Here is a 16,743-nt window from a genome sequence, read left to right on the forward strand (position 1 = left end):
CACCCACCCAGAGCCCCACCTAAAAAGGGCAAAGGGACTGAAAAGTCCCTGCAAATGATGGAAAGAGAAGCATAATGCGTCTCGCTGTTCGCTTCCCACCGCCATAGAATATCACCCTAAGAAGATTATCATACAGGAAAGAGAAAAGATGAAAACAGGCAGCAAATCTGAATAATTAAATCAATGATATCTACTCGAAGATATGTACTCGTCATATGTTACAGTACATTTCTATTAGAGAGCCGCCAAGAGTTCTTTCGCTGCACTCTCCGTAGTCAAGAAGTACGTTTTCCCTTTATGAATTATCTTCAGCTTTGAAGGGTTAAGCAGAAATGCTTGCGCTCCTTTGGCTTGAAAAGGGGGTATAAGTTGGCGAAATTGCAAGCGTTGTTGGACCGTAGCATGACAATAGGACGGACAAAGAAATCCACCCCTTCCCATTTCGCTTTCTGTCAGGCCTAGCCAAATCGTACAGTACTTCACGAGCAAGAAAATTATTTAAGCAGATCAGTATGGCTCTTGGTTTTGCATTTGTGGCCCCTTTAATATTTTTCTGCTGAAAAGGGAATCAGTGAGCTCTTTGTAGTTCCGTATCCCACTGCCACTGTGTTACTTCAGGGAAAGCTTCTGTAAAAATCTCAACAATATATTGCCTGATATTAGACCCTTCACTTCCTTCTGGTATGCCCAAAACGCGTAGATTGTTGCGCCTGGATCTATTTTCTAAATCAACCAGCTTCCAATTTATGTCTTCGCGTAATGTCTCTAAGGAAGAAATCTGGGTTTTATGTTGATTTATTTCATCTTCAATTACAGAAATCCTTCCTTCTGCCTCTCCTACTCTGGTTGCTATTTCATTGCAGGTTTTAACTACTCGCCGGACGTTATTTTGAAGCCTTCGCACTGCTCCTTGTGTGCGCAAGTTTTCAGCTTTTGTCTCTTCACGATTTTGAAGCATAACTTGGTAAAGCTTTCAACTGCATTAATAGAATACAGGATGAGAATGGACACATTTTTGAAAAACCAGAAGAAGTTTCGTCAATATTACACTAAATTGTATAATGAGGAAGTAACAACTTACTCGCCCGAGGATGTTTTGAATTTCTGTGGAAGCGGGAGCATTTCTAAAATAACCTTAGCACAGGCGGAAGCTTTAGATACAGACATTACTTGGGAAGAGACAGAAACTGCTATTTTGCCTCTTGCAATTGGAAAGGCTATGGGGCCAGATGGCATTCCGCTGGAATTCTTCAGAATTTTTCGCCATCTGCTGAAGAAAGAATTGTTCTTAATTTTCCAAGAAGCACAGAAAAGTAACGCACCAGTATCTTGGCGACAATCAATTATTATGACTTTTCTGAAAAAAGACAAGTCTCCCCTTTTAGGCCCTTTTAGGCCCATATCCTTAATTAATGCGGATAGCAAAATATATTCCGAGATTTTAGCTAACAGACTCTCAGGTATAATCTCATGAATTGTTTCATATTTTCAACATGGTTTCATTCCCAATCGGGATACTACGGACCACATACGATGCCTGATTGCCCTAAGGGATTGGGCTCAGGCGACTAAGACGGCAATCGGAATTACCCTGTTGGATGCCGAGAAGGCATTCGACAGGGTAGCCTGGCCGTATCTGTGGGATCTGCTGAAATTGAAAGGATTTGGCCCTCAGATGATATCAGCTATAAAAGCTCTCTATGCTTCTCCAACGTCATGCATTAGATTAGCAGGGCAGAAATCTACATCTTTATCAATTTTTCGGGGTCCTCGACAGGGATGCCCGTGCTCACCTATGTTGTTTGCTCTTTATATTGATTTTTTTTAAATAAATTACATCAAACAGAAGATATTACACCTGTGCAAGTTTCACGTATGAACTATAGAGCCCTCGCTTACGCAGATGATATAGTGGTGATTACAACAGATATACAGAGGGCACTGCCCATAATTGAGGACTTAGCAATTCAGTTTGGATCTTTTTCTGGCTATAAGCGGAATATCTCGAAGACGCAAATATCATATATTGGACAGAATCCGCCGGCTCAAATAAAAATGATGTCAGACACTACTTATTTGGGTATCAAAATTACATCTCCTGTTTCCATTATCCTGGAATTAAACTTAAACACTGTTTTAAAAAAAGCAAATTCTTCGCTTGAGTGAATAGATCATCTTCATTTATCTTTATTTGGGAGAGCTAATGTTCTTAAAATGCTGATACTCCCTAAGTTCTTATATATGTTTCGTGCCATCCCTCTTGAATCCCCTCTTAGCTGTTTTCATCAATTGGAAAGGATTTCAGCTAGGTTTTTGTGGGGCTATAAACGCCAGAGAAGGACTATTAAAAAAATGATCTTGCCGAAGGAGAGGGGAGGGTGGGGTATACCTCACTTTTTGTATTAATATCTGGCATCCGTTATACAGTTTATTAACAAAAACAAATTTAAGACCGTGAAAGCAGCTTATGTGGTCTGGAGAATAATAAAGCGTCAATTAGGCATTTCTCAGATTTCGCTTTATACGCCTCTTTTAGCACCTGGTACCCTTCCATTAATTTTTCAAGATTCGGTTATGAATAGGTGGCGTAACTGTGGAATTCATTATGTCGGCGATCTGTGGCAAGACGATCATTTGATTTCCTTTGATGAACTTCAAAATAAATACAATTTACCAGCTAATGATTTTTTCAAGTATCTACAGATTCATAGTTTTTTTAATTCCCTAGGAACACAAATGCGATCTCATTTACGGAGAATCCCCATTATTGACAGCATGTTTAGTAAGAAACCTATTGGATATAAAGTGATTATTTCGTCGTGTCCAGATGATATAGAAGAAATTCAAAATAAGTGGGCTGTAAAGTTGGCCAGGGATATAATCCATATATAGGAATCAATTGATTTAGCGAATAGAATATTGATAACTGGCAGATCCCGGTCTCAACATTATATGGCTTTATATGATTTCTATTACACGCCTTCTAAGATTTCGAAATGGGAGACAACTGTGGGTACCGCGTGTAGTAGATGTGGGGAATTTGCTGCTGACGCACTACATATGTTTTTTCTGTGCCCACAATTAACCAAATTATTCTCATCAATTCAAATTTTTTTGCCAGTTTTGTTTGGTTCGACAGTAATACTGTCACATGAATTAGTTTTGATAGGGGTAACTTCGGATATGCTTCCAGAAGAGAGGAAATGTTTATAATTTATCTGTATGGCACTCATTCGGGCATGTATCACGCAAGATTGGATTAGTCCAGACCCCCCATCTTTTGATATATGGAGAGCCCGTCTTTTAGCCACATACAATACTGAAATTGCCATTCATAGAACTAAGGGCCGGAAAAAAAGAGCTTTAGGCATGAAGATCCGGGTGCCGGTAATGCATTGGATTCAAGGGGAGCTGGATTAAGTATTTGATTCGCTCTGCTTTATTTCCGTTTCTTTATCTGTTGATGTACACGTGTGATTAATTTCAAGAAATGATTGTTTCATGCTGACACCCCCTGAATAGCTGTAAAGTGTATTTCTTCTGGAATTTTTTTTATTTTCTTATGTTATGTTCTGTTCTTCTTGCATAAAACTGGGAAAAACTTTAATAAAGATATTTAAAAAAAAAAAACTAAATGCAAAAAGCACCGGGTGCTGACAGCTTCACGACTCAATTCTATAAAGCCTTCTGTCAGGAAGTAGCACCGCCCTTTATGTGGTTGTTTAACTCCTTCCTCGAAACAGGTTCACTCAAAGACTCCATGGCGGAAGCCTCGATATCAGTGATTCTCAAGCTATCGAAGGATCCCAGAGAATGTGGATCCTACCGTCCCAAATCCTTACTCAATATGGATGTGAAACTCTTCGCCGGGGTCCTGGCAACCCGAGTAAATATGCTTATTGCGGGACTGGTAGGCCCGGACCAAGCGGGCTTCATCCCCATGCAACAAGGAGGAGACAATACCAAAAGACTTCTCCACCTCATGGACGTCATCCATAGGTCACGCAGAGAAGCAAAGCTGAAAAAGCGTTTGATCGAGTGCAGTGGACTTATCTGTTCAATATGCTGCGTCACTTCAGATTTGGGGAGGTGTTTATAAAATGGGTCAGCTGCATTTACTGTGCCCTGAGAGCATTTGTGTGAGTTAATGGAAAGTCCTCTAGCCTGTTCCCGATTGCCAGTGGCACCTGGTAGGGCTGCTCGCTATCCCCACTCCTCTTCGCATTTATATTGAGCCGCTAGCACAAAGAATCAGAGACGACCCACAGATCGAGGGCATCCAAAGTGGGGCAGGCACCTACACTAACAGCCTCTATGCGGATTATGTTATCCTATCGTTTGCTGAACCCATTGTCATCTTGGCTGGCGTTATTGGATGAACTGCAGAGCTTCGGGGAAGACTTCGGGATTTAAAGTTAATTTAAACAAATCTCCAATCCTAAACTTATCGGTGCCCCCTGCCCACAAAGAAAAACTGCGGAGGAGGTTGCTGCTGCCCTGGGTGGCGTATTCCAAGCCTAACCTGGGCATCCTACTTGCCCCAACCCCCCCAAAGACCTCAGCACTAAACTATGCAGCACTCATTGATCAGACAGGTAAGGCACTGGACTTCTGGGACTGCTGAAACTGGCATGTTTTGGGCGAATAGCGGCAGCCAAGATGACTGTACTCCCAAGTACACTCTATATTTTTCAAACTCTGCTGCTGGTTCCACTCCCGAAGGCACTCCGTACATTGCAACTCGCAATTAATATATTTGTTTGGGGGGCAAGAGGCTGTGCTTATCAATCGAACTGGTACAACCCAAGCGAGAGGGCGGTGTAGAGCTCCCATTAGTCCATAGATACCTCCAAGAGGCACACCTCTGATATATAGTTGAAAGGAACCGTCCTCTTTCTGAAAAATACTGGTCCTTCATGGACCAGATGGTCACGGGAGTGAATATCTGGTGGGAAGCCTGACTACCACGCAAGCACAAAGCTTGGGGCTTATATTCCTCCCAGGTAACATCATCAACTCTGAAAGTCTGGGATAGGGTGACTTGCGTGATGGGGCTAACAACATTCCCCTCGCTGATGTCCCTGATAGTGGACTAGCCCGATTTACCCTCTGGACGCGGCTCAGAAGTGTTAAACAGATGGAGAGAACAGGGATGAAAATGAGTAGGTTCCTTGTATGACCCCAATGGGATAATTCCCTTTGAGCAATTAAGACAGGAACATTCTCAACCTCAGGCTGATGCATTCCACTATCTCCAACTGCATCACTGGGTGACCTCCCCTGAATATCAAGCTGCGGCCTCTCGTCCACTCACAGTTTTTGAAAAATGGCTTGTGCGCAAAGGCGATGACAAACATCTCATCTCTGAGCTCTATGTGATGCTATCCAAGGGGCAGGAGGGAGGGCGAACCAAGGGGCAGCATCGATTGGGAGAAGGAACTGGGACGCGCACTCTCAGATAAAGAATGGGCGGACATACACTACAGAGCACACCATACAGCGCATAATACTGCTGGGACAGAATCAGCATACAAGGTGGTAGCATACTGGTATCTTACACCTGAACGCATCCACAGATGGGACGAAGGACGCTCAGAGAAATGCTGGAAGGGATGTGGACTAACAGGCTCACTAGTCCACTTGCTTGGAGGGGATGAGGACTAACAGGCTCACTAGTCCACTTGCTATGGCACTGCCCAAAGCTGACGCACTTCTGGGTACGGGTCTGGGATGTCAGACAGGGCATTTGATACCACTTTCCCGGGCTTTCCAGCATACACCATCCTGGGTTTACCGAACCCTCTGATGTTTCCCCTGCGCTCCTTGAGGGGCATACAGATAGCCCTAGTGCTGCTGGCAACTCGTCAAGTAATCTTGGGCGGTGGGGCACGAAGACTATTGCATTGGGATGAACTGTGTAATTGCCTCCTCAATGGGGATAAAGCAAAAACCAGAGTGGCAGTTTGACACCCTCACAACTTGTCTTTAGAGAGTGGCGGGATGGCGTTGAGTCTTGCTTCGCCATCTTATGTTTTCTTTTTGATCTGGACTTTGACTTTCTGATGACTTCAACCACAAAGATGATCGGACCTACTGGGGGGATTGGCTTCGAGAGGGGGTCTGCACCCCTGCCTTAGAGTGGGAGTGAGACTTACGCTGAGTCTGTGACTTGTTTTCATGTTCGCCGACATACAGCTTTGCTTCAAGGTACTTGGTTGCCTTAGGGTGCATGAAAGCACGTTCACGTATAACTTGGGGTTGTACCTCGAGGTCAAACACCAAAGACATTTCTAGTGCAGGTCCATTACTTATATGTGTTTACGAGTTACAACATGGTTTGAATATTATAGCTTTTGATGGGGACATTGTTCCATTGTCTTCTGGAATTTCATTTGAAAAATCGCCAATACCAACGAAAGAGGGAGAGACGCTCCAGATCTGCGTTTGAAGGCTCAGAAAACAAGCATTGGCATAGCCAATAGGTCTCGCCTTTGGGACCTTATAAGTATTTAGTTGTGCAGCACAATATCCTTGGTGCAACAACATCAACTGTTGCATGGATAAACACTTATAAGGTCCCAAAGGCGAGACCTATTGGCTATGCCAATGCTTGTTATCTTAGAAACATGCTGAATGAGGAGTGTTTTCGTAAAAACCCACTTGTTTAGTTTGTTACGATCTTGTCCCTTGATTTGCTTCTGCCTGCAGCACCAGGACACTCTCTGAGTAGCCATGCGCTCTAGAAGTGTGCACATTTATTAATTATTTGATGCAGTCATATTTTGATTAATCAATACCACCTTGATTTTTGTTTACTTTAAGCGATTAACCTTTAATAAATCTTCATAGTTTGAAACTTAAATATTCTCTGCCTTTCTTGTGGAACCTAATGTGCTTCACATTTAATGACTGTATTAATTGGTTGACCAGAGTCAGTTGTGAAATTGAATCCACCTGATAGGGCTTTATGGTCTTGGATCTTGCACAAAGAAAAAACGCTAACACACTCTACCATGCACATGCCATATACTTTCTTTATCGTCCTGTAGCTTCTGTGATGGGGAAGCAATGAGAGGAATGTGAGAAGCTGCTAACGTTCAAGATTTCAGCATCAGATTTGGGTTGAATTCCAGTGTTTCCCTTTGAATTAATTGTGAATTCCTGGGTATGGTTGTTTTCCCATGGTATTGGTGTAGGGAATACAGAAGGGAGCAAACATAGAGAGAGAGAGGAACGTGGTAGGAACTAACAAACGGGAGAGATTGCAACACGTAAATGGGGGAGAAACAAACGGGTGAAAAAGGAACACAAAAGAGGGATTAGCACACAAGGACATGGATGAAGACCAGAGGCAGAGAGCGCAGCATAGGGGGAAACGCACAAAAGGGAGAGGATGGAGGCTGAAGGCACGCTGAAGGGCGAGGGAGGCGAGGGAGGGAGGAGATTGAGAAATGTGAGAAACGTGTGAAGCAGGGGGCGGGGGTAGCGGATACCTTTGAAGTGAAGCTAGGCTTCACTTCAAAGGCTTGTTGGCACAGCGCACGCTGGGGGATGACTGTGGGAGGGGGGCTGGTGTCTGTGCATGCGCTTTTTATGGCAATGCACATGCGCATTGAGCGAGCTTTCACGGGCACTGCATGGAATCGCCCGATCTCGGTAAGCTCTGTTTAAGCCCCTTTATATCTCACTCCGCTCAATGCGCATGCGCATTGATAGGTCGCGAGACCTAAAAAGAAACTGATGTTGGTGAACAGGGGTCACATTTATTTGGGGCAATGCTCTGTTACCTTTTGGACGGAATAAAGCCAATGCAGAACCACATGGCGTCACCTTGCAGTATGTGGGAGCACTGTTATGAAAACAGCCACATCCAGTCTGGCACCTAGGGACTATTTTAAAGGTGAGAATCAGCTATTAGATGTATCCATCAGAAAAGGTGTATAACTACCATGAAATAAATCTGCCAAATCTAATAACACTGAAGCCTGACCTAGAAGCCATGAACAATAGATCGCCCAACGGCATGTAGAAATGTAGAAGACTTAATGGATGGCAGACCCTTTTTGTGAGGTTTGTCTTCTGGAAGATTTAAAAGAGGGAAACGGAGGAGACGGAAGGCAGACTGGTGGTGATATGGATGATTTGGACTGCAGTCCTAACGGTGAGCAGGTGATTACTTCCTTCAAGCATCATTGTGATGTCAACCAAGGGTTAAAAAGCATTCCAATATATAAGTGCTACATAGAAGGGCACTCTTTACTTCCTTCCATTCTGCAGATGTCTTACGTATTGCAGATTTTTTTGAGAATAAGATTTCTACCATTCAACCTACTTAACAGATTTCCCAATCCTCTCAATCTGCTTCATCACCTGCAATTCTTCCAAGTCCAGCGCTTTCTCACTCATACTTTTACGCGCTGATTGTGGACCATTTTGCAATGATAGTTTTGTATCTTCTGGTTCACCTTTGAACCCTTTGACTCTTTACCTACATAAAAGCTACTCTATGCTAGACTCATGCCATCATGAATGTTTCTTTATCCTCAGGCAAGGTTCCTGAACCCTTAAAACTACCCTCTGCCACTTCTTTATTAACAAGCATTGGCATAGCCAATAGGTCTCCCTTTTGGGACCTTCTAAATATTTAGTTATGCAGCACAATATCCTTGGTGCAACCACGACAACTGTTGCGTGGCTAAACACTTATAAGGTCCCAGAGGCGAGACCTATTGGCTATGCCAATGCTTGGTGTGGTTGTGTGTGTGTGTGTGGCTGTGTGTGTGTGGTTGTGTGTGTGGTTGTGTGTGTGTGGTTGTGTGTGTGGGTGTGGTTGTGTGTGCGGTTGTGGGTGTGGATAGGTGTGGTTGTGTGTGTGTTTGTGTGTGAGTGGTTGTATGGTTGTGTGTGGTTGTGTGTGGGTTTGGTTGTGTGTGCGGTTGTGGGTGTGGATGGGTGTGGTTGTGTGTGTGTGTGGTTGTATGGTTGTGTGTGGTTGTGTGTGTGGGTGTGTGTGTGTGGTTGTGTGTGTGGTTGTGTGTGTGTGGTTGTATGGTTGTGTGTGGTTGTGTGTGGTTGTGTGTGTGTGGTTGTGTATGTGGTTGTGTGTGTGTGTGGTTGTGTGTGTGGTTGTGTGTGTGTCGTGTGCAGTTGTGTGTGTGGTTGTGGTTGTGTGTGGCTTTGTGTGTGTGGTTGTGTGTGGCTTTGTGTGTGTGGTTGTGTGTGTGCTTGGTTGTGTGGTTGTGTGTGTAGTTGTGTGTGTGGTTGTGGTTGTTCTTGTGTGTGGTTGTGTGTGGTTGTGTGCGTGGTTGTGTGTGTGTGGTTGTATGGTTGTGTGTGGTTGTGTGTGTGTGGTTGTGTGTGTGTCGTGTGTGTGTGTGGTTGTGTGTGTGTCGTGTGTGTGGTTGTGTGTGTGGTTGTGTGGTTGTGTGTGTGGTTGAGTGTGTGGTTGTGTGTGTGTGGTTGTGTGTGGGGTTGTGGATGTGTGTGTGTGTGTGGCTATGTGTGTGGTTGTGTGCGTGGTTGTGTGTGTGTGGTTGTATGTGTGGTTGTGTGTGTGGTTGTGTGTGTGTGTGGTTGTGAGTGTGTGGTTGTGTGTGTTGTTGTGGTTGTGTGTGATTGAGTGTGTGGTTGTGGTGTGTGTGTGGTTGTGTGTGAGTTGTGTTTGTGGTTGTGTTTGTGGTTGTGTGTGTGGTTGTGTGTGTGGTTGTATGTGGTTGTGTGTGTGTGTGTAGTTGTGTGTGTGGTTGTGTGTGTGTGGGTGTGGTTGGGTGGTTGTGTGTGGTTGAGTGTTTGTGTAGTTGTTTGTGAGTGTGGTTGTATGTGTGGTTGTGTGTGTGTCTGTGGTTGTTTGTGTGTGTGTGTGGTTGTGCGTGTAGTTGTGCGTGTGGGGTTGTGCGTGTGGGGTTGTTTGTGTGGTTGTGGTTGTGTGTGTGGTTTGGGTTGTGTGTGGTTGTGTGCGTGGTTGTGTGTAGTTGTGTTGTGTGTGTGGTTGTATGTGTGGTTGTGTGTGTGGTGGTTTTTAGCCGGCCCTGGCCTTACTCCACTCGCTGTCTGTAACAGAGCAAAATCAATGTGCCTGATGCATAAACCAATTTCTACTCATCACTTATAGGCATTATACGGTGGCACTGTTCCAAAATCTTGTTTAGGTCTAAAAAGAAATTTCTTTGACATATCTAGGTTTTAGAAAATATGGTTGACAATAGGGCTTTTTCCATAGCAGCTGTCACCAAATTGAATTCCCCACCGTTATTTCTTCTGATTTACCTAAGAGTTAGGAATTGTTGAAGACATGGCTACTTCCACCTTCCCTGACACCTTCCCTAAGTGGGTCCTGAACTGACATATAATGAGGGGATATATAGATGGTGGAATGATAATGTTTAAAACTTGACAAAGAGAGAGGTGGATGATATAATGTTTTCCTTGAATGATTGTTTGGGGAGATGTAAGTTTGGGGAGCTGTTTGAAATCCTTAATTTTTGCAGTACAAAAGTTTACTAAACAACTGATGCCACAAAAACACTGTGCCTAATTAAAATTGCAGATGTTTACTTCAGAAAACATATCTGGATTGTTACCATGTGACACAACTGTATAAATTCCATATATAGAATAGTCAGTACAAGTACACATGTACATCTAGAATTGCTTTTCCAAGGCCTTATAAGAATAAGTTATATCAAACAACTGTATGTCTCGACATATAGACCTCTGAACATTTGAACATTCTAGACGTTCTGTGGTGAAACTATGAAACACTTACTTGGTAATGCTTCTGCAGTACAGCATCTTGAGGATCCGGAGTTGTTTGCAGCTCTTGCGAACATACTTCAGTGCCCGGTCACTGAGGTGTACACAGCCGGAGATGTCCAAGACATGGAGATAGCGGCAAACACTTGTCAGATATTGAATACTGATATCAGTCATCTGCAGACAGAGTAGATGAGGCTGTGAGTAAACTTGTAATTTAGCATGCTGTACATGCTCACAAACATGCCATCCAGGCAACAGGGTTGTTTTTGTCACCTGAATTGAAGTAAATTACCACCGTCTGCACAAATTAAGCACTGAGCCGCACTTAACCTTTGAATTGTTAAACATCGTTAACAGGTGACTGTCCAATAGAATTCCTGTGTATACACTAACAGGCACATGTATCAAAGGATTTTGCGATCGCAAACGGTGCGTATCGCAAAAATCGTCCGTTTGCGATCGCAAAATCTGGTTTTGGAATGCATGAAGGGGGAAGGCCCTCGCAATTTGAGAATTCTCAAATATTTGAGAATTCTCAAATTGCGATTGCATTTAAGGAATCGCATTTTGCGAATCCTTAAATGCAATGCATGACACTTTAAAAAATTCCGAATTCGCAATTAGGTTGGAGCAAATTACCATGAGGGTGAACCTCATGGTAATTTGCGAAAACTTTGAAAAATGCACTTTTGTGCATTTTTCAAAGTTTCATGTTGTGCATACACATGCCCTTAGGGCATGTGTGTGCACAACATATGTGCACAGATTGATTTCAGGGGTGCAACAGGGTGTCCTTTGGACACCCCTGCGCCCTTGAAATCGCATTCTCAATTTGCGATTCGCAAATTGCGAATCGCAAATTGAGAATGTCTTCCCATTCATTCCTATGGGCCTCTAGGCCCATAGGAATGAATGGGGAGGTATTCCTTAATTGAGAGTCGCAATTTGCGAGTCGCAATTTGCGAGTCGCAATTAAGGAATATTAAGAAATCGCAATTTATTTAGCGATTTCTTGATGCATTGCATTTTGCAATTCTTTAATTGCGATTCCTTATTTTTCGCAATTAAGGAATCGCAAAATGCAATATTGATGCATGTGCCTGTAAGTGCCTTGCACTGCCTTTTTCCTGATCCTATGAGAAGTCAGCGTGGCCTCATTGGTATGTGGAATGCCCTTGTCAAAAGTCGGTGCAGAAAAACGTAACCAGTTGGTGCCGAGTCTGAATTTCTAACTATAGTTGGGAGTTCTTCAAATGTTGTTTTCTCCGGAGATGAGCGTGGAAAAAGATGAATGAGGGGCAGAGTGCAGAAAAGTGTGAAGGGTGGGATATAAAATGTCTGTTTGAGTCCACTGAAAGTTCATTAGGTCAACAGGTTTCTGCCAACAGGCATTCGTCAGGACCTAAATATCCAGTCACTGCAAGAAGTGATAAAAGTGAAATAGAGAAGGTATACAAGCCCCCACTGGAACTGAGTGGCCCAGTGTTCAACGTCCCTCTTCTTTTTAGAGGGAAACGTGAAACTACTGTGCAAAAAAGTCACGTGCACTCTCCGTGCTCCTGGACAATCTTGTGGTGCCCAGTTTGAAATCTCGGTGTCGTCCCTGTGTGAGATGGCAGGCAAGAGTGACTATCTGTTGAATCCCTACCCCTCTCGCATTTTAACCATGTCTCTGTGACGACCTAATAAACTTTCAGCGGACTCAACATTTTTATATCACACCCTTCACACTTTTCTGCACCTCTTTGGAGAAAACACCTCATCTCCTCCCTTAGGGAAGTTGTAGCCCACACTACGGTGTGAGGAGGGAACCCAAATGATGAAGCATGTCACCTAATGGTGAGTGAGGGTTCTTCTCCGGAGGGATATCTCCCCCTTATAGGTCTCCACATAACACTGGTTCTTCATTATATCTCTTCCCCACCCTGTCCTCCGCACAGATACACAGCCAGTCATACTTCTATGTGAATTATAATTCTTCTAGGGATCAGAACCTCCTGGCTCTCACAGATCCCGTTTGATCCCAAGTATGTAGCTAATATCTTGTTAGTCACATCCTTACTGCTCTGGCAGAATAGGGCTGGCATATATTTGCCCCATGTAATTTCTGGTATGAGATTCACCAAGAATTTTTGGGTTAAGCTGTCCACGGAGTTTACACAGGCCCAGAATTTCCTTGCATCATTGAGTTTGCATGTGTGTAGGGAGACCCACTCTTCCTCCTTTGTTTTGTATTTGCTGCCAATGTTTGTTTCTTATAGTTGTTATAAGACATTCCTGTATGTTGTACACTTTAAACAGAGGAAGGCTAGCACAGGTGTAGTCCAGGACTGAGGCACAGTGTTTGGTAACTTGTGTGTATTTAATTGGTTTAATAGAGGAAGCCTTCAATTTCAACTGTGTAAACCTAGGCTATGTTGAAGACTAAGGAGGCTGCTAGGGTGCCTCTAGGGCTGCTATGGATTAAACTCAGATTAAAGTAGATGCTTACGAATACTTGAACCGGCATGTTTATTGCATCTATATCTTAAAGTGTCTCTAGAACCGTTATTAATGGGGTCTTTTTAGGTTTCGCTGAGCCAGCGCATGCGCTGCTCTGGGAGAAATTTAGTAAACGGGCTTTTAAAAGTGCGACCGGAGGTTTTTCCTGGCCTCAGTGCACGCGGGCAGTCACCATGTGGGTTTCTGTCAAGGCTCATTAAGCCTTGCGTGCCTCTCTCCGCGCTTCAATTCCCTCCCCCACCACAGATCGTGTCACTCTGCTGGCCTCCATTACCCCCCCCCACACCCCTCCACCCCTGCCTCTCTATACTGCAGCAGGACATTACCGGCTTGTTTTTAACAAATAAATTGAGTGCGCAGCAGCGGCGTTCTCGTCTCAGGTTACTTGTTTGAGTGCATGGGCTACACTGCATAGCGGGTTAGCATGCTTGGTCTCGGGTACGAGGAAATGCTCTTTAAAATGGCTCCCATCTCTCCTCAGCAATCTGCGGTGGAACCTCCCACATTGCGCTACAGGGTCTAATACCCGGCCCTAAAGTCAAACAAGTCAGCAAAACTTCTCCCAAAAAGACATCTCGGTGAGGGCATTAAAGTGAGATAGAGTGAAAGTGCCTTGTTATCTAAATGCTCTCCGGCAGAAAGTTGCTGCCGGTTGCGCTCCACATGCTTCATACATTCATTTCACCGCCTGCTCCGATTGAGATATCTAGCGTGGCATTGTCTGACTTGTTCTGTGGCAGTATTGCCCTGGTTACTTACCGGTAATCTTCATTACTCCGAGTATAGTCTTCCTCGCCACATGACTAACAAAGTGAGCTTCAGCTCCACACCAGAACCCTCCAAAGCAAAAAGTCAGCCTCCCATGCCTCCCATCCCTTCCCAATATGTCCGACCCATTATCACCTGACCTCTATAAGAGGCGGGCCGGCCCAACCCATCAGCCTGAAACTACCAAGCAGAAACATGAAGCCGATAGCCAGACAGGGAGGGAGGGATGGGAACTCATGTGGCGAGGTAGACTATACTCGGAGTAATGAAGGTTACCGGTAAGTAACCGGGGCATTACCTCCTCGTTAGTCTTCCTCGCCACATGACTAACAAAGTGAGCACATACCAAATCCAAGAGGCTTCATGGAAACTCACAAGAAACCAATGTACCAGGGGAAGCCAAGGAAGCAGGCAAACCCAAAAGACCAGACGAGTGGAAGAACCACCAAGCGAGAGGCAACCACGAGCAGGAAGAACCAGGTAGAGAGACCCCCGGGACTCGTAGGACTGCCAGAAACCGCCCGAACCAACCACCGAGGGAGGACAGAAAAAGCACGGAACCGGAGCACACGGGGCCAAAGGCAACAAAAAAAACAGGCCCAGAACCGAAGCAGCAAGCCGGCCCAAACACACCAAGACTGCCCAACAGACAGCCAAAAGCAAGAGGGGAGAAAGGCCCAGACATCGGAGCCCAAGAAGCAGAACCAGATGCCACTCAAAAAGCCCGGCAGGAGCCGTAAGAACGGATGGAGGGGCAGAAAGGAACCCAGCATGCCAACTGAACTACAAAAAAAGGAAGACACCAAAATCCCACCAGGAAGGTGACAACAGGTGGGACACGGACACCAGTCGCACAAAGGAACCCCCGGAAGGTAGCGCGACACCAATGAGAGAACCCAGGCAGGCACAAGGCCAAGCAGACCCAGGAAGCCGCAGGAACGGCCTGGCCCCCAAGGGAACCCAAATGGCCACCAGTGGAAAGCCCAAAAGGCCACCCATGGAGCCCGAAGATCGGAAGAGACCAGGCACAAGGCCACGCCCCCAGAGAGAAACTAAAAGCCCACCAGAGGCCACAATGCCCAAGAAAGCAAACAGAAACCCGGCAGGGAGGCACGGAGGAGTGAGAACGCCCCGCACAGGGGCCAAGCAAATCGATCAATGAACGTTCCACAGGAAGGAAACAAGCCGCCGAAGCTAGCACCCAGGAGGCCCACAGCCAGCCCACAACCAGGCCCGACCCGGCCGATCAAGGAACAGGAGCGGATAGGGAGGCAAGGCCACAGGTAGAAACACACTAAAGGTGAAAAGGCCAGAAGAGCAGGGCGTAGGAGACAGAGCAATGTCAGAACCTCCAGGGAGCAAACCCGAGCCAGCCGGCTCCTGCCTCCTAAAACCAGGGATAAAGAAGAAAGATACAAAATACACACAAAAAGCGCTGGGCCCCAGGGAAGGAGAACCGTGGAACCCAGTATCCCAGGACAAAAAGGCACTGTACAAACACATACCAATGTGGGACAGCACAAAAGAAGTGGCAGGAGACAAACCCCTGTCCAGTGCCAGCCAGAATCATAACACATGAGACAGTGCCCCATGTACCAACACCCGCAAAAGGGAATCACTGGAGCCGAGGAAACAGATGTACGATGACACCCAGCACCAAGGCACATATCGCAATGATCACAGGAGAAGGAAAGGAAGAGAGAACCCACCAGGAACCGAACCTGGACCATGAGGGCAAACACAGACACCGGCAGTGGACACAAAGCCCACAAAGCCACCAAACCATAGAAAACAAGAGAGAAGGACCCAGGAGGGTACCACCAATAGGACAAAGGCCCCGTCCAGGCCAGAAAAGTCCAGACCCCCGTAAACCAAGGGACCAGAGGAAAACGCCAAGCCGGGAGCCCGGACGAGAAGGCAGAAAGAGCCACCACCGGGAACCCAAACAGAAAATGGAACAAGTGACCCAGTCAAGGACAGCCCAAAAAACCAAAGAGGCCAGCCCAGCAAGCCCCCGGAGAGCGAGGCAGGCGAGAAACCTTCCTGAATAGAAACAAGAAGCCCCCGCAGGGCAAGGGCAACCCCCAGAAAAGCCAAGGAACGGCCAACACAAGCCAGACAAGAAACCGATCAGCAGGAGAAGCAACCTACCCAGTACGGACCGGAAAGCCAAGCACGCCCCACAGGATGGCAAAAGGCCACCAACACCCGGGAAGGGGACATCAGAACCGGAAAAACAATGGCCGCACCCGTAGGCAGAGCGGGGTAGAAACCCCCGGGGCAAGAGACGGGACAACCACGGAAACCGGCAAAGCCGGGAAGAAACCGGAACCAAGGAGGGCCCAGAAGCACAGAGACCAACCGGAAGGGAAGAACCCGAAACACACCCCGCGGAAGGCCCCAAACAAGAAATAAACGTGATGGGGAGGGACAGGAAGGTGGGGCGAGGTCCAGCTGTAGCACGTCCCGGGGGGGGGGGAGGCCCAGTCCGAGTGGGGCTCCAGCAAGGCTTAACTCCAGTCATGTGGTACCTGGCCGAACAAACACCAAGATCCCGCAAACAAAAAAGCCCGCTAGAGCAGAGCTCCAAAACCAAAAAGAGGGCAGCCGAAATCAGAGAACAGGACCCGACTGAGAAGGACCTGGGAGACAGCCAAAAGGCGACCCCGCAAGAATAGGGTAAATCGCACACCCCAGCAGAGGCGGGAGACGAACCCG

General features: G+C 46.0%; 1 protein-coding gene and 1 long non-coding RNA gene across 3 annotated transcripts in view; one reads left to right on the forward strand and one right to left on the reverse strand.

Annotated features, from left to right (window-relative positions):
• The window catches only part of FBXL13 (F-box and leucine rich repeat protein 13), a 1,354,404-nt gene that overhangs the window by 87,496 nt on the left and 1,250,165 nt on the right, over window positions 1-16,743 (reverse strand). The window contains exon 20 of the mRNA XM_078679367.1: window positions 10,766-10,929. Coding sequence (XP_078535493.1) covers window positions 10,766-10,929 — 164 coding nt within the window. The remainder of the gene's footprint in view (window positions 1-10,765; window positions 10,930-16,743) is intronic.
• LOC144822187 (uncharacterized) overlaps window positions 1-16,743 on the forward strand; it is a 534,981-nt gene that overhangs the window by 87,358 nt on the left and 430,880 nt on the right. The gene's annotated exons all lie outside the window — the stretch shown is intronic.

Source organism: Lissotriton helveticus, chromosome 1_1 (genome assembly GCF_964261635.1).
Source record: "Lissotriton helveticus chromosome 1_1, aLisHel1.1, whole genome shotgun sequence".
Lineage (NCBI taxonomy): Eukaryota > Metazoa > Chordata > Amphibia > Caudata > Salamandridae > Lissotriton > Lissotriton helveticus.